Below are 21870 nucleotides of genomic sequence, written 5' to 3'. Positions count from 1 at the left end.
GGACACAGTTTTGTTACCAGACAAGATAGCTGTTGTGGAGACTGGTCTGTGGAAAAACATGTCCAGTCTACTCAGGAATGTCATTTTTTTCCCATAAATAACATTATTAATTTCTATTGCTCAGTAGTGGAGGGTTAACAAATGGAGAGTGTTTGGGCTTGGGTTTGGCCCTGGCTGCTGTAATCTGTGTGTGTGTGTGCTCTCATTTTCCTGATGCAGTAAATATACCCTCCCCAAATAACACCAAAGATATTTTTATCCCAACTCGGTCAAGGCTTAGTCCTCTTCTTCTCTCGTCATACTTCTGCTCTTTCCCTCAGTCTCTTATTTTATACTCTCCCTCACTTTTTCGGGTGCTGCGTCTCCCCACCACTGCATCTTCTCTTCTCCCCCAGCTAATGAATAGAAAGATTACCGATATAATGGAGGCTGGAAAGTGAGAGAAAATTGGATCACTTTACTATGATCTGAGTGATACAAGGAGAGGAAACATTAGGTGGAGAATTGGTGAGGTGGGCAAAGTAATTGCCTGAGTTCTGTGTCTGTGTGTGTGTGTGTGTGTGTGTAGAAGGATGCTCATTCAGGGTTGTGTTTAGGGTCATTTTACAGCGTGTACTCTCCAGTCTGTGTCCGTATCCTAGCAACGTCCTGTCAGGTCCACCTGTCTGGTGGTTGTTGGCCCAAACTTGCCTGCAGACACAAACACAATCTGCACGTCTGTTGGACTCCTTTTGTTTTTGGTTTTCACATAAATGGTTTATGGCAGTTATATTTAACAATAATTATATCATTTATATAACTATCAAATTGGCTTTTTTCATGGAGATGCCTGTTTTTCATTTAGCCTGTGTGGAAAAGTTGCACTAGACAAAGTTTTATGAAAACCTGAACCTCCAAATGAGCAACAAAGGTAAGAACATTATGAAGTAAACTGACAATAGCTGTAGTTGCACATAATTGGGTTCAGCACTGCATCCCATGTCCAATCAAATGGCTTAATACTACTCACCTGGTTGCTTGTGGGCCAGTCAGATTATTTTAATCAGAAAACCCACTCGATCCCCTTATCTCTTCCTGATTTCATCTGAGCATTGAATGGCTCTGTGTGTGTTTGTGTGTGTGTGAGACCAGCGACATTTTAAAGGGACATGAAGGTATCACAAAAGGTCTCTGAACAAAGACACGTCACACAGCCTTTTCCTCTGTTATCTTCGTCGCCATTTATAATCAAACTACACTGTTGGTGTGCGTGACATGTCAGTGTCTCTATATAACATCTTAAATAATAAAATGGTTGACTCAACCTGTCATCTGTAAATTAACAGGAACGGTTTCATTGGGCAGGTCGTGCTGGTCAACATCTTGAAGAAAATCAGAAAATATTTATCTTACAATAGCATTCAGTGTGTCGACTTGTGCCTCACCTTCACACACTGCAGCATTCACCTGCACAAGGTCCTGCGCAGCATGAAACGCCTCACCCGCGACGCTCCACTGGGGCTTTTCAAAGACACATCACAGGGGGTGTGGGGACGTGAACCATTTAGAAGTTTGTCCTGTCACACCAGCCCCAGAATGGGAGTAGAGAAGGAAGAAAAGAGGAGCTGTCTACCTCCCTTGTTGTACATGACCGCTGACAGAAGGAGTGAGGGAGACAGAGTGGGCAAGGACAGCCATGATTAATGTGGAGACTGTGTAGACCCAAGAATATCTTCCCACTGCCCTCCATCTTGGCTAATGTGACCTGCCATATGGGTCACTCATTACTGTGTGTGTGTGTGTGTGGTGTTAATATGGGTATACTATAGCTTTAGGTACAATCCACTGACACTTTCTTCTTTCTTCTGTTTTTTTTTTTTACTTTCTGGAGCTATAAGCAGCCAGTTGTTCCTGTTTCTCATGTACACACCACTGCATCACCTTACTGACAACAGTAACAATCAAATGTTTCCCTGCTTTCAGGTTATGCCACACATTTTTTTGTAAGATTTAAGGAAGATTCTTTCCTTCCCATTACATTTTGACTTTCAGTACAAAAGAGCTCGCATGAATATTTTAGGGTATTGCTAGAAGATTGTAATTTAACTTTTTGTCATGCTAATGTAATTTCACTTTTTCTCTGTTTCTCTTCCTCACCTCCATTTATTTCTTTTCACCCCATTTCTCCACTCTCTCTCTCTCAGGTACATGATGAATGTGACATGGGATGGCAGAGACCTGTCATTCACAGAAGATGGCTACCAGGAAAACCCAAAGCTGGTGGTCATTGTTCTCAACAAGGACAGAGAGTGGGAGAAGGTAGGATCTAAATGTGTGTATGTGTATCAGTGTGTAAAAGTGGGCTGTAGCAACGACGCTCATGTCTGCCATAATATTTCTGAGAATTTTTAAGATTTATTCCACACATGTTTGCGTTTTATATATTTTAACCTTTTTTTTATTCTAATCTCTTATGACTAAAAACAATCAGTTGAATTAAATAAAAAAGAGTTTGTATTTTCTGCCACACACACTCAATGAAGAAAAGGCTTAGATGGATCACATCACTTAGATGGATGAAAATAAAGAAAACAGAACTGAACAGCTCAGTAAATAAATGTGAAATTGGGTATTGCTTAAATACTGAGGAGATTTAATGGAGTTAGATTGGTGGCTGGACAATAATTTCTTAAATTAGATGGGGAGCCTTTAGTGTGTATGATGTAAAACATAGCTACAGTCCTGTGGCTCTTGCTTGTGTTTGGTTCTGTGTTTATGTTGCTTGAGTTTATTAGTTTATTGTATGTTTCTTTTTTATGATCAGTGTCATTATAATTACATTACGGTAAACATTCCTGGTTTCCTTCTGTGTATATGGTAACATACACACCAATACCAATGTAGTATCTGTGATGACCCTGTATTGGCGATTTGTTGACCTGTGTGCCTTGGACCGATTCTAATACAGATATGTTTCCTAGCTTTCCCTTCTACTGACTGATATTATCATTATTTCATCATATTAAAGGTGGTTTGCTCAGTTTCTGACTAGTTAGCAGTGATAACCATGGCGGCTGAACACATGAAAGTGCACCGCCTGACAAAGACATCACGGTGCCACCTACAGTGTTTGACTGACAAGTGACCTCCCTGAAATGTGCTTCCAACATCAAACCAGCAATGAGCGCTAAACACAGTAGTGAAAATTCTACTTCTGTTTCGTCATAAAAAAACTTAGTTGATCAATGAGCTCATTTACTGGCATGCGTATGGATTTCTTTAACTGGTAAATTTGAGAAAGCTTCCATAATGAATGGCTGCTGTAAATGGCAGCGTATTCTCGCCGTTGTAATGGGCTTTAAATGGCAGCCATGTATCTTTATACCTACATCTGGCTGCTCCATACAGGCTTAAATACCTCATATTTAATGCCCCCAATAGCTCATAGCTGTGAGAGGGTGAGGCCGAGAGGAAAAGTGTGAGACAATGATGGAAAAATAGAGAGGTGTGGCTGAAGGAAGGATTTGGATAAGGAAAAAAGCGAGATAGATGATGATGGTGTCTTTTTGTCTTTTCTTTCCTGTCCCTCTCCCATGCTGACTCCCCCCTTCTCTCTTTTTCCTCTTTCCTTCTCTTCTCCACCTTCAACCTTCATCCCCTTCCTCTTCACTTCAACTTCCTGCTTCCATCCTTCTACTCTTCCTTTCTTTTTTCCTTTCATTCCTCTCTCCTTCCCTTCTCCCCCCACATCCAGATAATCTGTGCACTCTCTGTCCGTCTTTAGCTGTGTTTGCTGTTGTGGTCTCTGATAGCACCTCAAACCACAGTTAATCAAAAACTGAGACCTCCGTTATTGGGGTGGCAGGGTCATATGTGTGTGTGCGTGCATGTGTGTGTGTGTGTGCACACGAGTGTACGTGTTACAGTATGCGGTTTAGTTTGCCGCAATCCGCACGGTCTCCACCCAATCTTTGAGACTAGCTTTTTCATATTTCTTACTGACACACACAAACCCACACACACACACACACACACAAAAGACCCTTTGTTGATGTGCTGATGGGAGGTAGAGTGTGTTGTAAACAGAGAGCCTGTGAAATTGATCAGTACCACTTCACTGTGGTGCAGAGAAAGAGACTGAAGGCAAGAGAGACTCGGAGACCCAAAGTGGAAACATAATTGGGAGCTTCTCTTTCTCTCTCTCTCTCCCCCCCTCTCCCTCTCCCTCTGGTGCAACCATCCCACCCATGCACTAGAAATCAGACACACACACACACACACACACAGACACACAGACTTCCATGATGATCAAGAGATAAAAATTCAGTAACTGCGCTAAAATATGGATATGCACTAAAAATATGAAATGTGTCCCCTAGAGGCACAGGAGGGAGAGACAGGGAGAGCAGGGCTATATGGAGCGATAGTGAGACGAGCGAACGATGGAGACAGATGGGCCGAGATAGCGAGAGCAAATGAGCACGAGAAAGAGAGATGGAGAGAGAAAGAGAGAGGTGAAGCGGAGCCAACAGCAGCCTGTGCATGTTTTTTCTCTCTTATTTTAACCCGGTGCAGGTGTTTAACAGACAGGTTTTCAAAGCATCCACACCTGCTGTTCTCTGCAACACACACACACACACACACACACACACAGTTGGTTAAATGGTATATTTTTGACTTTAGGGAAGAACCGCTTTGAAATTGACTCACCTGTTTGTTTAGATGTGAATGTTGCTTTTTTTCTTTCTTTCTTTTTTTTTTTTGAAGATTACATAATTACCAGCCAGAATGACAGATTTTTTTCAAAAAGATTTTCAAAAAGTGTTTCTGACTGGATCAGAGGCTTCATCCAGGAAAAAATAGGCTGCTGTAAGAACTGAGCAGATAGTGAAGAAAGAATAGCAACTCATTTGGATGCAGCCCTACCAGGAGTGCCATACTCCTTATCATGCATCAGTTTGTACAAAGAAAGACGGTGCATTCTAAGCTTTTTTAGTGGCTCTCTGTATCCCAAAGCACTAATTTGTTATAATGATGCTGCATCCAGGAGAAGCGATAAATGAGTTCAATAATGGTGTCTTATTGAACAGTTTGAAGAAGCTGGCTTTACTTTGAGAAAAAAAAGGGTGTGCGCGCACACACACAAACAAATTATTTCCATCTCCAGTTTTTAAGATGAACATGGAACTTGAATCTTTTTTCGAACTTTTTGTAGTCACTCATTTATGTTTTAATAAGACTTAAAAGTCTCCAGCCAGCCATTTAGGCACAGCAGTGTTTTGAGCTGAATGCTACCACAAGCAATCTGACATGTTCAAATTGATGCTAACGTGCTAATTTTAAGCTGTTATATTGCTTACCTTGTTCACATTATAGTTTACTGCGCTAATATGTTAATTTCCAATAGAGACAAAGGACACTGTGGCTGATGGGACTGTCACTAGTTCTTCAAGTACTGAGCAAAATGAAAATGTACTGATGATGGTGTTTAGGCGAAGTGAAGGGATTAGTTTTCTTTCTTTCTTTCTTTAAGGACATGAATGTGTGCATTCATGTCCTGATCATGTGCATGGCCATCTATGCAGTACTTGTGGAGACAGTTTTTGCAAAATCACAAATTTGAATTTCAGTGTATCATAAGGATCATTGGTAACCTTTTATGTCTGATTGATTCCAGTCCAACTTGTAGATGTAGAACTATGATCGTTTGGACAAAATTTCATTGTAATTAATCTTGTCTGGATCAAAATGCTTGATTAATCGACCAACATGAAACAAAAATTGGTGGTTAGGAGAAAGAATAAGAGACTCCAAAAGCAAATATATAGCAGTGAAGTAATAAAATAATAACAATAATAATAGTAGGTTGTTGCAGCTTTGAGGAAATGCACGGCTTTACGATCAGTGGTGTGGTAGAGCTGATGATGAATTTTCTCGTTGCATATAAAGTTCCAGTATAGTGTAGTGTATTTACCGATCAGAACCACAATGTTGTGTTATATTCCTGCTGAGTACATGGAGTGTGTAAATTGCTTCAGGAGCTGCTGCAGTGTTAGCATCCAGTTCACAAAATAATTATTACAGACAGCATGAGATTTGTGCTTGGAGAATCACAATATGGAGAGCGGATACACACAAAGACTCACATGCGATCACACAGTCTTTCAAATGAGCCCCCAAACACACACACACACACACACACACATCCATTTTCAAACCAGGCTTCACTTTTATCTTGATAAAATCGCTCCACTTGAAGGAAAGGTCTTTAAATACATGGATGCAGTTTTTCTTGCTCTTCCAATTGGTCGTCCTTTTCCTCCCTGTCCTTGTTTTCACACACACACACACACACACACACACACACATGCAGGCAGGCGCACACACATTCACACACATAACCAGAGCAAGCAGAGGTACAGCAGAATCCATTTTCCTGACATAATTTTGTCTGACAGGAGTGACAGATACTGTTTTATGACTGAATGACTTTCTCCACACTATTAGGAACTCATTCTCCCATAATGCAATGTGGCACAGCGATAACTCTCCCGCTGAGACTGGCACAGAGAAGGTGCTCAGTGTAGGGGCACTGTCCCCTGTTCGTCTGTCATTCTGTTTTGGTTTTTTTTATCATTCTCTCTCACTTGTTGGGGTAGTGGTTGATTGCAGCCCTTGATTGTGTGTGTGTGTGTGTGTGTGTCTGTGTCTGTATAGCTCTTACACACAGAATGAGAGAAAGAGAAGGAAGACAGTGTGAAATAGATAAAATGGAGAGCAAAACATACAAAGAGTAAGGCCTTTCAAAATAAAGATAAAGAGAGGAAAATGAGTTGCTATCAAGAGGAAAATAGAGAGCACATAGAGAAAGAACATAATAAAGGGACAAGTATATGAATCAAATGCACAGCATTTTCAGAGAAAGTAGAACGTGAAAACGCGGTTCTTCCAGCCCAAGTGTCATCTCATTTTCATGTGGCTCTCGATTGGTGATTGGGACGTATGATTGGGATGTTATAGGGCCCACTCGCCATGGTATACTCCCCACACGCCATCTCCATCACCACACTCACCTCAATGTCACAGGCACACATATATACACACACACACGCACTAAGTTCTATGTATTGTATGTGTTTAATATCTAGGCCTTTAGTCCACCAAGGAAAATCTTGGTCGACTTCCTTTTTTTCAACCAACTGATTTATTTCATGTGTGTGAAAGAGTAAGTCCTGTTCATATGAGAAAACAGCTTCTATCTGTCACTACTCTGTAGTATCGCTCAGCGTAACGCCCACAGTGCTCTCTCATTGGCCCAATAGCCGTCCAACACTGAAGGCTACTGCCACTGACAGCCAAAGAGAGCTCCGGTGAGAGCAGAGCTAATGAATTAAAAAAGCGCTTATCTCCTTATTAAAGTAACACCAGTGACTGTCCAACCAATGAGAATTTAGTCAGACAAGAGCACAACATCCACCCAATCTACATACTGACCAGGAGAAGTCAGCTCTGGTGTTTCATGCGGGGAAATTCGACATTCTGCTGCCTGGCCGGTCGATACAGAGAATCCTCTTTCCCCTCTGAGCATTAATTTATAACCCCTCTTTCTTTAATTAGAATGAAGCAGGGGCAGCGAGGAAGAAGGAAAACGAGAGTAGGAGGACAGGAAATCAGCTGCTGAAGTCAGCTTATTCTTCCCTCCCCCTCCTCCTCCTTTCCCTCACTTTCATATCATCTTCTAACTGGAACATTTATCTCTCTTTCAGGTTTATTGATTCATTAATATTGATGCATGTCTGTTTTCGGGTTTATCATGTGTACATTACAGTACTGTTGTACTGATACTTCAAGGTGCAACAAGTGGTAAAACCGGTCGTAGGATCAGCAGTGAGTACAGCACTTTGCATCATATGTGACCCACTGGAAAAAAATGACACTGTGGAAGTAATTTTTTCCCCACTTTCACCAAGAAATAAATTAGACACACTGTTAACATAGGTGAAACATCCATGCGGTGTGTACTAAATATTATCATAGCACACACACCTGGTAAGTGCTGCTTTAGGGTACATATGGAGACCAGAAGATGATTCCAAACTGTGCAGTACAGCCCAAATCTTTTGAATCCACATTCCTCTGTTCTTTTCTTCTCCGGCTCATCTGTGTTTTTGTGTTTTGTTTGTTTTTGAGATTCCTTTCATTTCTGTGACACAGGTCCTGTCTTACTTCTTCTGTGTGTGTGTGTGTGTGTGTGTGTGTGTGTGTGTGTGTGTGTGTGTGTGTGTATGTACATACATGCACTCACTCACTTACTTGTGAAATGTAAATCAGCTGTGGTAAGACAGATAGTCAAATGTGGCCAATCACTGGGGAATGAAGGTGACACACAGGAATTCGCCCACATGCCCCCCAACAGCAGAGTGAGCTGTTGACAGTGGTGCAGACTAAGAGCGGAGAAAAGACTCTAATCCCTGTCAGAGGATAGAAAACCACTCAAAGCAAAACAATTAAAATGCTAATTTCACTTCCTCCTCTCTGCTTGCCTATTAATGACTTAGCCAGGCATGCAGGCTGAGCAACAACATGCGTGTGTGTGTGTGTGTGTGTGTGTGTCAAATGTATGAGGGGAACAGCCATTGTCCTGTATGATTGCAGGGTCAAAGGGGTGACAGATCAGCATGAAACCATCATGTGTGCACAGTGTGTGCTTATTTCTTTCTTTCCTTTTTTTTAAATTTAAACATTTGAATGAGTTCACACACAAAAAACAAACACTTTTAATGTCTTAGTCTGTTTTCTCCATTTGTTACTAGCTGAGACACCCACACATTTATGCACACATATGTGTTAATGAGTGGGAAACACACATCAAACTTTCCTCTGCAGGCTGCAACGGTGTTGCTCCATGAGTTTGAGAGAGAGAGAGAGAGAGAGAGAGAGAGTGGGGGGGGGGGAGAAAAACTTTTGAAGTGGAAGGAAAAGTGAGAGCAAGGTTTTGCTGTTTTCTGGCTCCTGTTACATTAATAATTGAGAGTGGAGCAAAGTCTTGCTGCCTGCTGTTGTCTCTGTCCTTCTTTTCGCCTTTCCCATCTAACACAAACATGCGTAAACATCATTTGCACACACGCACGCTCATATGCTCACACACACGTACATTTAGCCTACAGACAGATGTGGGTAGGTGAACAGCATCCATAGGGGAATCTGTGACATCACAGCTCTGAAAACTTTCTGAATTATTAACAGCGTCACAGCACTATCACACTGCCACACTCCCCCCCCGCTTCTCATTTATGTTTGCGTTCATAGCCATACTGCATATCCCTTGCTGTGCACTTTATCATGCGTCCCCACACGCCGGGAATTTAATCTGTTATGTTGTACACACCGTTACGTTTATTATCGTCTGCAAACATGAATAGTGTTTTGTGTGTTTCTGTGCCAGAAAAGCAACGTATGTCATGATGTTGATGATAAGCAAACGTCATATGCGTCTGTGTTCATAATCATCTCCATTTCCTTTCTGCTTTGAGTTGTAGGCAAGAGATTGCAGCAGGTAAATTACCAGGTAAACAAAAGTAGCACACTGCATTCCTCAATGTGGTGTTCTTGCCATGTTATGATCACTGGACATATTTTTTCCCACTGCACCCACTTCCTGTCTGCCCATGGCCATGAGATTGGGCAGTTACAGACACTGTGTTTTTAATGTGAAGTCTAAAGACAGCATCAGCCAGTGCTAGAATCAGGCAGATGATGGCTTCCACCCTGCTCGCAAATTAACTAATTTCGTTCCACCTCATGTTTCTACATGTGTGAAATGACAATAAAGCTCCTTGAATCCTAATTTGTACTGATTTAACAATCTTGTTAGGCTTGACTTATGTATAATCTCGTTTTTGTTATCCTCATTTCTTTCACGTCTAGATGGGGAAACTGGACAACCGGAGCCTGACACTTAAGTACCCGGTGTGGCCGCGCTTCAACTCCTTTGGTGACGCTGAGCTGGATGACAACCACCTGTCCATCGTCACTTTAGAGGAGAAACCTTTTGTTATCGTGGAGGACGTAGAGAGGCTCACCGGTACCTGCATGAGGAACTCCGTGCCCTGCAGGAAGCATGTCAAAGAGTAAGTCTCCCTGTCTAGCTAGCACAGTACTGTTCTCCTCTTTGCAAAGCACCCAATATTTCTGTTTGTTCCAGTAAACATTTTAATACAAATATAGGAAAATATCTAACTTTGCTGGTTTTAATATAACGTGACTTTCACCTGACTTTGACTCAAGTCAGACTGGAGTCACAAAGACTACGCTTCAACTTAGTCACTTAAAAAAACAAAAACAAAAACAAAACTATGTTCTACTGTGTTTTGGTGTTATTTATGTGCACATGAAAGATGCCAAAATATGGCAGATCAGCTTTCCCCTGCTGTCTGTGTCAGTGGTTGATCCACACACATGGGCAGGAATCTCAAGGTGCATTCAGAGGCAGAAAATTACAAACAAAGATAAATTACAGTCGATTACAGTGGCTTGCATTTGGTAGAGCACACATGAAGAGAGAGCACATTATGACTGGTTTAGGACTTGAAATTCAGCGTTGGGACTTGGTTTTGGCTCGACTTGTTCAGCAGCTCCTCCATATGTCTCAGCAATTTACTTCCTTACCAATTTTCCCTCTTCTGCTTGCCCAAATACTGCTGGCCTGCTGCTATATTATGCCCCTGAAGTATACACACATACACACTCAAGAATATACTGACAATAAGATTGGCACTTACACACTTGCCACAGCTACATACATACATGCAAGTTACTATCTAATACTACACACAAAGACACACACACACACACACGAACAGAGCTGATTAAGTGGTAATAGGGTCCCAGGGAAGAGGCTAACAGAGATTTTCCCCCAGAATCACTGTGAAGTAGGGCAGAGGATAAAGCATCTCCAAGGAGCAACAGAAACACACACACACACACACACAGGCTCATGTACACTTTCTGTTGCCACATGTCCACTCACTCACAGGCCATTGCATTCGAGTGCATTCCTTCCTCCCACAGTCTAATTCCCACTCAAGCATCCGTGGTGTCCATTTGGAGAGAGAGAGGGATAGATGGAGGGAAGGAAAGAGGCAGAGAGAGGAATGATCGGGGGATGGAGGACTATCCATGCATGCAGAACCACAAATTCACTCATCCAGGCTGGGCCTAAGAACAAGCCATACTCGCACTAACACACACGTACCCACTTCGGCCTCTCTGGAGACCCCTCGGGCCCTGTAGTGTTTCTATATCAAGTAGGCTTGGCAACTTCACAAACAGCCTCCATAACGTCACATGCTTTCACTGCCTGCACTGTACTATGGCCGGCCTAAATGGGTACATTGTGTTCATGAATGCAGCTATTACAGCTCTGGCCTATATGTTTGCTCAGTCAAAACCTGCCACAAACTTGACTTAGCTGTCCTTGTTTCTGTTATTGTTGTCACTGATCTCATTCCCTGCAGAGACTTCGCACCATCTCTGTGTACCACTTTATCATATTGTCACACATCACAGAAACATTACTACATTTTTATTATCATTTCAACATCATGAAAAATGTATAATATTATTGCTTAAAGGAGCCAGGCATGAAATTTCCATATCACACACATTTTTTTTTCCTGAATTACTGGGACTGCCTGGTGTGAATTTGCCTAATGCATCTTACAAATTGGGTATGACTTCTCCTTTTACTTCTTTGCAGCCTGTGATTTAATTTGAACTCATTGAAGTTACTGAATGCTTTTGAAGTCACACATATGAAAGCAGAACCACAAGCCACAATGTCTCATTGTCCTTCTCTGCAAGTTTCTTTTTCCATCATCCCATTATGTCTTAATAGATGTATTAACATTACTTTTTTACTCATCGCCATTGAGTGTGTGTGATTAATTGGAAGCCATGGGCTAGCTTAAAAATATGTTGGGCTTGAAGGGCTAGACAAATAAATGCTGCATTGCAGGAGGAGTGTCAGTGTTGCCTTTAAAGTCTTTATTTTGTAGTAAGGAATAATTTAGATTTTTTTACACATATTTCAAGTGAAATTTAAATGTAAATTAGCTCTTTTGTTTCATTCTAAATTAGCTTTAGCAGCTGCTACAGATATATCTGGCTATAACTATTTCACAAAAAGTGATTCACAGCTGTTGACAGATCCAGATCATCGTCTGGCTTTTTCAAATCAACCTTTTCTCTCTCATGTGAATCTGTCAGATCATAAAAAGTATATTTCTTTCCAGTTTGAAGTCAGGGAACAATTCCACTTGAGTTGAAATTTGTTTGACGGATTATTGGCGACTAGTGAGGTTTACACTGGAGGCAAGTATTTGCTAATGTGTTTCCGAGACACAGAAATCCTCCAAAGCGACAGAGTGTGAGCTCTGAAGGTAAATGCAGAGTGAAATGTGTGGAGTTTTTTTGCTTTTCATCAAGTTTGTGTCCAGGTTGCTGTTAAACTAAAGGACGAGGTTGTCCTCTCCTAATTATCACACATCTAAAAGTTAAATGAGAGTCCCAGGTGGCTGAAAGTAAATGTGCAGTCTTGTGTGCTTGTGCGTGTGCATCGTGCGAGTGCATGTGTGTGTGATTAGAGTCAGAACCCTCCTGCTCTCAAATTCATATACCCAGATGGCATAAGGCTTGCAGATGCAGCACCGTCACAAACCTCCTTCTCTAGAGAGACAGAGCGATATGGAGAGAAGGAGCATATTTTTCAAGTCTTCTGATGTCATTTCTGAATAGAATGACCTGGACTTAAAGGTGAAAAAGTCCCACAGTGATATTTGCTCAGGGGTACATTCAAGTACATTTAACAAGCAGAATCAAAAGAGAAACATACTGAGTTTTGTTTGTTTTACTCCAAAGAAAGATCTTTGATGGGTCTTCAGGAAGAAAAGGCAGTAAGAAAACATTCGCCTGCATTAACATTGTCAGTCTTCAAAAAGTGTGCAACTGAGCACATTCAGTGTGTATCAAATGCAGACTGTATGAAACATTCATTTGGTGCCATTTCTCTCATTTTCTGGCACAGACACTACACTCCGGTTGATAAGTGTTCGAAGCAGCTGCTGTTCAAAATCATCAGCTAATGATGTGTTTCTTTGTGTTTCTGAAGCAACACAACAGAGGCTGGTGGGACATACATCAAGAAGTGCTGCAAAGGCTTCTGCATCGACATTCTGAAAAAGATTGCAAAGTATGTGAAGTTCACCTATGACCTGTACCTGGTAACCAATGGCAAGCATGGCAAGAAGATCAATAACGTCTGGAATGGGATGGTGGGAGAGGTAAGACGAACCCCCTCTGTGTGTGTGTGTGTGTGTGTGTGTGTGTGTGTGTGTGTGTGTATGTGATTTGTCCAATTGTCGACCAGCGTTCACTCAGTAATCAACTGATTAATCAATAATTTAATTATTTTATGACCTATATACACATGGGCACAAGTTCTGCAGCGATAAATCTAATCGCACCAATTGAACGTGGTACAGCAAGAGCGCAAAGCAGCCTGTACGAGTACTGATCCATTTTTACTTTGAAATTGTAGTGCATTTAAAAGAAGTAATCCAAGCCAAGGTTGAGAGGAAAGTAGGCGATGTTTGTATGACAAGATGTTAATGCTCGTTAGGTTCCAAAACAAGTTTCATGGGTCGACTTTGCAAAACTTTGACAGAGTGAAAAAGAAAAGCAGCTACGAGGCTTTGGCACTGACTGTAAATGCTCAGAAAGTAAACAGATCTTAGCTTCTCCTGCAGAAAAGTCCTTTGCATATCTTTAATTACCAGTTTCAACTTGAAGGTAAAGTCCTTAAAGTCCCAGAGTTCATTTTAAGACTTAAACTTTATTGGTGTATATATTTTTTAATAGCACACTTTATTCAGTGAGCTGAGGTTCATCTGGCATTCATCTTATTTAGCAGTGACTCCGGCTTGCATTTTAATTATACCGAATTAAGGTTCTGACTGAGACTGAAAACTTTATTGGTGTACAGTCAATAAAACTCAGAAAAACGCAGATTTGGCAGGTGTTTTTTATTCTGTGGTTTTTAGTTTTAAGAATGTTATCATGAAAGTTAAAGTTAATTGCACCCATAGTGGAAAAAATAATGAGACAAGGGAGCTTTTCAATTTATTTTCATTAATATCACATTAATATTAATATTAATTTTCCTTCTGAGGATGTACAGCTGATCGGTGCAAGTCTCTGAACTGAGATCTGCACAAACACTGTAACAAGTGTACTCACAGTGTAGTTTCAGGAGCTGGTTGTGTCTTTTAAAGAATCTATCGATTACTCGCTGCATTTGACTGCCTTGCACTTCAGGTGTGATCACTCACTCTCCTCTGCCATCCTTCTGTCCTCCCTCCCTTTAACCCCACGTTCCTCCCTTTCCTCCGCCCTCCTAAGGTGGTCTATAAGAAAGCCGTCATGGCCGTCGGATCTCTGACGATCAATGAGGAGCGTTCTGAGGTCATCGATTTCTCCGTCCCGTTCGTGGAAACCGGGATCAGCGTCATGGTCTCCCGTAGCAACGGAACCGTCTCCCCGTCAGCCTTTCTCGGTAACTATCACTGAATAACTGTTACTTTTTTGCTGGACTCAGGAGAACCGGAGAGAAAGATCTAGAATGTGGTGTAGGAGTGTAGAATGATATTTGTGTTGGGTGTGTGTGTGTTCCCTGAAACACCGAGCGGACAACACAATTCAGTTCTGTTACACAGCTGTCAATACTTACCTGAGAGGGACTTAACTGTGGGATTTTTACCCGGGTGACCGTGGATATCCACATTATGACTGCTCAGTCACGTTCATTTGATGCACGGTGCTTCAGCATCGACATCCAAGTTCTTGCGCACACGTACATGAGGCCACTTAAACACGCGCACACACGCAGGAGCAAGTGCAACTAGCCAATAAAACTGCATAAAAGAGAAGAGAGAAACACACACACAGGTACACACACCGACATGTATGCAGCATGCAGTTACTGCTGTGAAAGTGGCAATTATAAGGGCTTAGCAGGAAAAGCCCAGAATGGCTGTTTGCCAGCGCACACACACACACACACACACACACACACACACAAACACACAAAGTGCACGGCCCTGTGCCAGCAGTGCTCTCCCATACATTACACCAGAGTTTAATCTCTGCAGTAGTGTTGTGAGCGCAGAGGGAGGACAGGAGTGCTGACACCAGGGCTTCCTATACTGTACGCCTCCTCACACTGTCAAATAGGATGGTGTTCCTGCTTATATGCAAGTGTGTGTATGGTGGGTGGTATGTAGGGGCTCTATGAACATGCAGGAGTCAGCTTGTTATTGATGCAGTTCTTTCCTCTGTCTTTGTGTGTGTGTGCGCACACATATACACGATTGATTTATTCATTCAGTTCATGGCAAGTCAGAAACAAGAAAGTGAGTCGGCATGAATCAGAAAATGATGTGTAACATGTAAAGATTGAATCTGATCTTTGTGCTCTTATATTTTCTTTTTTCCTGTCTCTCAGAGCCATTCAGTGCATCAGTGTGGGTGATGATGTTTGTTATGCTCCTGCTGGTGACTGCAATGGCTGTCTTCATGTTTGAGTACATCAGTCCTCTTGGATTTAACAGAAACCTGGCACAGGGGAAAGGTGAGTATTTGCCCGTTTACACATACTACAGGACATATTTTGGCTTATTTCAGCAAGTTTTACATTGCAAACATTGCTCATCCCGGTGTTCTTATGTACAATTGTTATGTCATCATCTTCCTCTGAACCATCTGTCTCACCTCTCTTTCAGACCCTCATGGCCCTTCCTTCACCATGGGCAAGGCTGTTTGGCTGCTCTGGGGCCTGGTCTTCAATAACTCTGTGCCGGTACAAAACCCAAAAGGAACCACCAGTAAGTTCATAGTGTCCGTGTGGGCCTTCTTCGCTGTCATCTTCCTGGCCTCCTACACTGCCAACCTGGCTGCCTTCATGATCCAGGAGGAGTTTGTTGACCAAGTCACCGGTCTCTCCGACAACAAGGTAATGGACAGCAAATGGGAGAGGTAGTTTGTTGTTTTAGCACTTGGAATTGTGCGATATACCGGCACTGACAATAACTATGATAGTAAAAAAACTATTGTGATAATAATACATATAATATTGTGTAAATAATTCAGCACAGATATGAGCCCTTGGAGGTGTTTTCTTTATCAGTTCGTCTGGTTGGCTTTTTGCCTTTTGTTCAGTGTAATTGCCTTTTTGTAGACTCTGTCTTCACCAACTTACACTTGTATTGTGAGTTTAATTCATTCACCAAAAAACAGACAAAACACAATAAACAAAATCCAGAGGAGATGCAAAATAATAAGATTGGCTCATACACACTTAATGCCTATTTTTGGGAAATCTATTCCAATTACCTTTCGAGTTAAAGGTCTAGTCACCCTAGAGTTTTATGGTAGAGGAATCCGTTAACCTTTACATGCTCCTTACAGGCTCAAACTTCCAAGTTTTACAGCCATAAATGCAACCTTAAAATAAGTCTAGTGTTTTAGTGGCCATTTTAGAAATGAAGTATGCACTTGCTGCAGAGGTAATTAGTAGTGTAAATGTAGAGAAATTGCTGTATATGCATGACAGTAGTTAATATCTGACATTTAATCAAGTCAAGTGCTCACTGCAAGCAATTACTTGCTGGTAGCATCTGGCATAGTATGAAAGAGCAGAAAATCCATTAAAATCCATTGGAAACAAGGAATTCATTTGATATTTGGATCCAAGATGTAGACATTTACAGTTGGATTTGGACATAAATGTTCAAACCATTCAGAGTGGATATGTACGCTGTGAATTTTTCATTTAAGGTGAACATTCCAAACACCACATTTCCTGGTTTGAAATACTTGCAAAATGTGGTTCTCCTGCTGGAATTAGCCTTAATTCATGGCCCGTTAAAGCTGTCAAATAGAAACTGTGCTTCAGAGCTTCAGCATGGTTTTCTGTTGTATGTACAATATTTAGATTAACAGGAATGATTGTTCACAGGAACAATCATGATCATATGCACTGAAATGGACGATAAGTAAAGTGATATATAGTGAAAGATGAAAGGAAAAGGTCAAGCTAAATAGAAAAGAAAAACAAGACAAAAGGTTAGAGAGTTCCTGAGGAGAGAGAGAGATAGATGTATGAGGAGATGCTTCCAAAGAGAAAGCATTTGAGACTGATGTAGAGAGTTTTGACAACAGGCAGAAGGAGAGAAGGGGGGAGGGAATGAATAAGGGCTAAAGCAACTGGCAGGAGGGCGACTGAGGAATAGCGAGAGGCCAAGACGCACAAGATGGTACAAGACAACAGGCGGACAGATATGGGCCAGGCTGACAGCTGAGGTAGGGAGAAAGGAATGGCAGGAGGAGCGAGAAAGTTAAAGAGATATGGAAAGACAGAGAGGGTCAGGAAAGAAAGGTACCAGAGAAAAAGGATAAATGGCCATTCAGGCAGATATGCTGAGTGAGGCCAAACACTGACTTACCTGTGACCAGCAAAATGATGGAGAGAGCTGCCCACTGACATTTTGCTGGTAAAATTTCCTTAAAGTGGAAATACTGTACAACAAAGTCATAGCAGAGAAGCTTCAGACTATCTAAGCTCATCAATATCTTAAGAATACTGTGTTACAGTGGTTGTTGCCCCTGTGCTTGATGGGGCCAGAAGAAGCAAGCCAGACACTGGCTCCTGAGAGGGCTTTTTTGTGTTTGGGCCACTGTAGGAGAGAGTGAGATGCGGTGTGTTCTTCAGTGTAGTTGAATTATGGACGTTGCCAGTGCAAACAAAAAATGGAGACCAACAAATTCAAATACTTTGCATCAACGACTTACCAGTAGAAACACAACAGCATCACGTGCCACCTGTGCAGATGTACAAAAAAATCAAATTGTTGGTAAATATGTAGCTATGCTAACATGATACATAAACTGCATGGGCCATTCAGAGGAAAATCTTATGTGTCACAATGGTTTTAGTCTTGACTGGAGAGTCAGAACACACACTACACACTCGTTTTAGGCAGATCTATTGTTATCTGAAGTGATACAGGTTTGATAACTTAAACACTTGTTTTACCATGCTTATAAAACTGACAAAGCTGAGACATTTGTCTCTCATGTCATATTTGTCTCAACCTGGACTTTGTTGGAGTCAAGGATGAACTGATAAGAATCAGTTGATCAAAGGTCTCTGTGACCTCACAAATGGTGTTTTTGACCAACCAGCAGGGATTTTCCTTGACAACGCTGACTTATTTGTCGCTGCTTGCTGAAGAGGACATGATGTTCTGGTTTCCCAACTGCTGATAGTAGGGCATGTGTTTAGTACACAGTCTGAAATTCAAATTTCAGCAAACAAGTGATGACATAATACCAGAAGTAACCAGATTTTGGAACGTGCATCAGTTCAAAAGAAAGGCAGAAAACAGATCAGGAACAAACTTCTTACATCCAACTGTAAAGGGTGCAGTATTGCCACAACAGAGTACTAATAAAACACACACACACACATACAGTGATCTTGAGAATTCCCATGTTTAAGACAGATACAGTGGTCAAAAAACTGAGTGGCATGCAAGGGAGACGGATCAGCACACCGGATCAGCATCGAAGTCTCGAATCTAGGGACCCCAGGACACACACACGTGCACTTGTCCAAAAGGGAGTCCTTTGCTTATATAACGGCAGAACTTGCATAATAAGGAGATAGAGAGGGGAACAGGAGACGAGCAGAACAAAGGAGGAAGAGCAGCAGTAAAAGAGATATGGGACAAAACGAGCGACAGACAGTTGGACCGGTGCTGAGGTAAAGACATGAAAGCATTAAAGTGGGGGTCATTGACAACCACAAAGGCTTTCACAGACTGATTAACTTAAATCTGTTTGTGTGTACATATGTTTAATATATATTAAGATTATCGATTTAATATAATGGATTACTGTATTAAGAATGTAAAAACATCTCTTGTCCTCACATAACAAAAACAGGATGTCAATAAAAAAAAGGTTAAACTTATTTCAGTCATCTGTGAACAGAATCTCAATATCTGCTTTGTAATTTTGTGAGAGTGCATTGCTGTTGCCTTATGGCCATGTACTGTAGCAGGGCAGTGAGTCCTCTTATCTCCACCTGTGTGAAACAGAGATCCTCCTCTGCCTCTGCTCTTTCATTTTCTCATCATCTCTGCATCAAGCATTCATTAGTAGCAGCTGGTGCAGATCTCAAAAGCCCTTCACTGGTAATTACCCACCAAGAGGAGAGCGCTTTCCCATTCGGCATTTCCCCAGTCGGCCTGGAGATTTGGACCTGCAAACCTCACGCACCCCACACCCCCCCTCTTGTCATACGTGCCCTCTTCTGACCTTAAAGCTTCTGCTCCACCAAGAGCCACAAAGGAGGGAAAGATGAGGGGAAAAGAGAAAGAAACAGCCGGATTGCGTGAGGAGAGAGCGTCTCCTGAGGGCTATTGCTTGCGATGCTGACACATACACTGCGTGACATCATCGCTAACACACGCACTCGCACACACGTGCACGACAGGGTTTGACTTATCAAACGCACCCTCACCCTGACCTGCTTACACAATAGAGATGCAGGCAGATGTGTGCCGGCAGATACACAGTATGCTTATCTGTTAATATTTACATAGTATGTATTATGTAGATGGAACTAGTTTACATAAACAATTCAGCTCTGGCATTCAAACACACAGATGAATTTTTACAGTTGTTTAACAGACACTGAACAGAACACCAATGCTAATGATATGCAAATAAAATCTATCATACGCTGCCTGACAGTCATGTCACTTCTGTGTTGTATGAATATGTGGAGCAAAACAGACATGTAGATATGTGAAAATAGAATGTTTACAGAATACTATTTTACAGAACTGTTAAATGATATGCAGTGAAACTACTCTTTAGTACTGTACTCATGCACTCACTTGTTGTTGTGGAGCTCATAATATACACTTCTAATTGATAGGGATCATGTGCTTCTGGCACTGTGGGCATATTGTGTTGAGAGCAGGTTGTTACCACAGGGCCAAGAACTCATCCACAAAATCCTTGCCCTGTACACTGACCAGATTATACCCGAGGCAAGGTTGGGGAGACAAGGAACGCACTCAGAGCAAGGGTGAGATAATATGATCTTAGTCTCTTACAAATAAATCTGATAAATAAACAATTTATAGATCTGGGGAGAGAGGAAAAGGAGGGGAGTTTAGAAAGACTTGTGTAGGCTGAGAGCAGAAGAACAGAAATATGATTACAGAACTGAAAATCTGAGAGATAAAGCAGTAAGATTTCGCTAATTGTTGTTAGGATTGGACTTTAGCGTCCCATTATTGAACTGAGGGAATTTGCACACAACCACACACCCACACACCTACACACGTTTTGTCACTCACAGCTTCTCTCCGTGCTTACGTTTTCTTTGCTCTTTGCTGTTCCTTCTCTTTTTCTTCTCTGCCTGTTTCATCTCTCTCGTTCCTCTTTCTTGTCTTCTTCAGTTTCAGAACCCGTACGCATACTCACCTCCCTTCCGTTTTGGGACGGTTCCAAACGGATCCACAGAGAGGAACATTAGGAAGAACTACCCTGCCATGCACCAGTACATGGTGAAATATCATCAAACTGGTGTCCAGGACGCACTTGTTAGCCTCAAAACGGGGTAAGTGATCTGTGATCAAATACTATTTCGCTAATGCAAAATATTCACTTGTCACCCTCTCTATTTGTGTGTGTGCATGTGTGTGTGTGTGTTTGTGTGTGTGTGTCACAGCTAGGGCTACTTTTAGTGATGTAGTGGGAGCGGTGGTGGTGTGTTATGGGGGTATATTGACGACAAAGGATTGGAGAGAGTTCAAGAGTAATTCCAGCGCGACTCAGTCTGGAGGTCAACCTTTGAGAGTGCAATCAGATTTGTGTGTAAGGGAGCGTAACAGATGATCTGATGCAAGTGGAATTGTGTAACCGCATTTGATCCAGCAAGAGGGATTCTCACATTCGTAATGATGGAAGCTCCTCATGCTCACTCCTGACAGTCCGGGCCCCGTGGGCACAGGGTCAAACTGAGGGAAGAGAGGGGAGACAGAGAGAAATATCTTTAGTATATTTTGATTTGCTATCTGTATTATCTTAGAATCACAACAAACACGAGGATATCAAGACCAAATGAATAAACTCTGTTTGGTTGGCTCATGATTTAGTTTTTAAACCTCTCTGGCAGAGTATGAAGCTTCATGTTAACTTCTGTTTCTAGTGTGATTTTCTGAAAGGAGAAAGCTATTAGAACAATTATAAGGAAAAAAACATTTATGAACTAGAAGTACACTTCACGAGCGACAAGGACAATAATTGACTTTTCTGTGGCATACAGATATGCAAAGGCAACCACTAAAATTAAGCAAATTGTGTCAAAATGTGGTTGCAAATGGTGGCATTACCTCTCAACCATCATTTATGACCCACTCAAAGCTTGCAACAGTATCTGCAGAGACCACCCGCATGCCCATACTTCCTCCTTCTTTTTATTTTACATTGTTGGTGACATTTTTGGCCATCAGCCTTTGGGTAGTGGGCTTGTGGCCCCTACCCAATGACAGAGGGCAGGATGTGAGGTTGGACTATAGGCTAAAAATGTAGCAACCAGGTTACATGGCTGTCTTCAACTCTCTCCTCTGATCTGATCTGTGTCATGAATGTGTAAAGAGCTCCAGGACTGCGTGTGTCTCTTTTATGTGCTTTTCATCTGAATTCACAGCGAATGCAGCATCGTGCATTGTACAGATGTGTGGTCATGTTAATCTTTGC

At 41.8% G+C, this 21870-nt stretch overlaps 1 protein-coding gene across 5 annotated transcripts in view; it reads left to right on the top strand.

The window, feature by feature from the left end:
• Nucleotides 1-21870, top strand: part of grin2aa (glutamate receptor, ionotropic, N-methyl D-aspartate 2A, a) — a 136467-nt gene that overhangs the window by 92778 nt on the left and 21819 nt on the right. For all 5 annotated transcript variants that reach the window (XM_046415933.1, XM_046415929.1, XM_046415930.1 and 2 more), the window contains 7 exons: nucleotides 2184-2298; nucleotides 9907-10109; nucleotides 13148-13319; nucleotides 14437-14590; nucleotides 15539-15664; nucleotides 15816-16045; nucleotides 20568-20728. In XM_046415933.1, the coding sequence (XP_046271889.1) occupies nucleotides 2184-2298; nucleotides 9907-10109; nucleotides 13148-13319; nucleotides 14437-14590; nucleotides 15539-15664; nucleotides 15816-16045; nucleotides 20568-20728 (1161 nt within the window). The remainder of the gene's footprint in view (nucleotides 1-2183; nucleotides 2299-9906; nucleotides 10110-13147; nucleotides 13320-14436; nucleotides 14591-15538; nucleotides 15665-15815; nucleotides 16046-20567; nucleotides 20729-21870) is intronic.

The sequence above is a fragment of the Scatophagus argus genome, chromosome 16, assembly GCF_020382885.2.
Source record: "Scatophagus argus isolate fScaArg1 chromosome 16, fScaArg1.pri, whole genome shotgun sequence".
NCBI classification, from domain to species: domain Eukaryota; kingdom Metazoa; phylum Chordata; class Actinopteri; family Scatophagidae; genus Scatophagus; species Scatophagus argus.
Note: the sequence above shows the minus strand (reverse complement) of the source record. Positions and strands in the feature narration are given on the sequence as shown.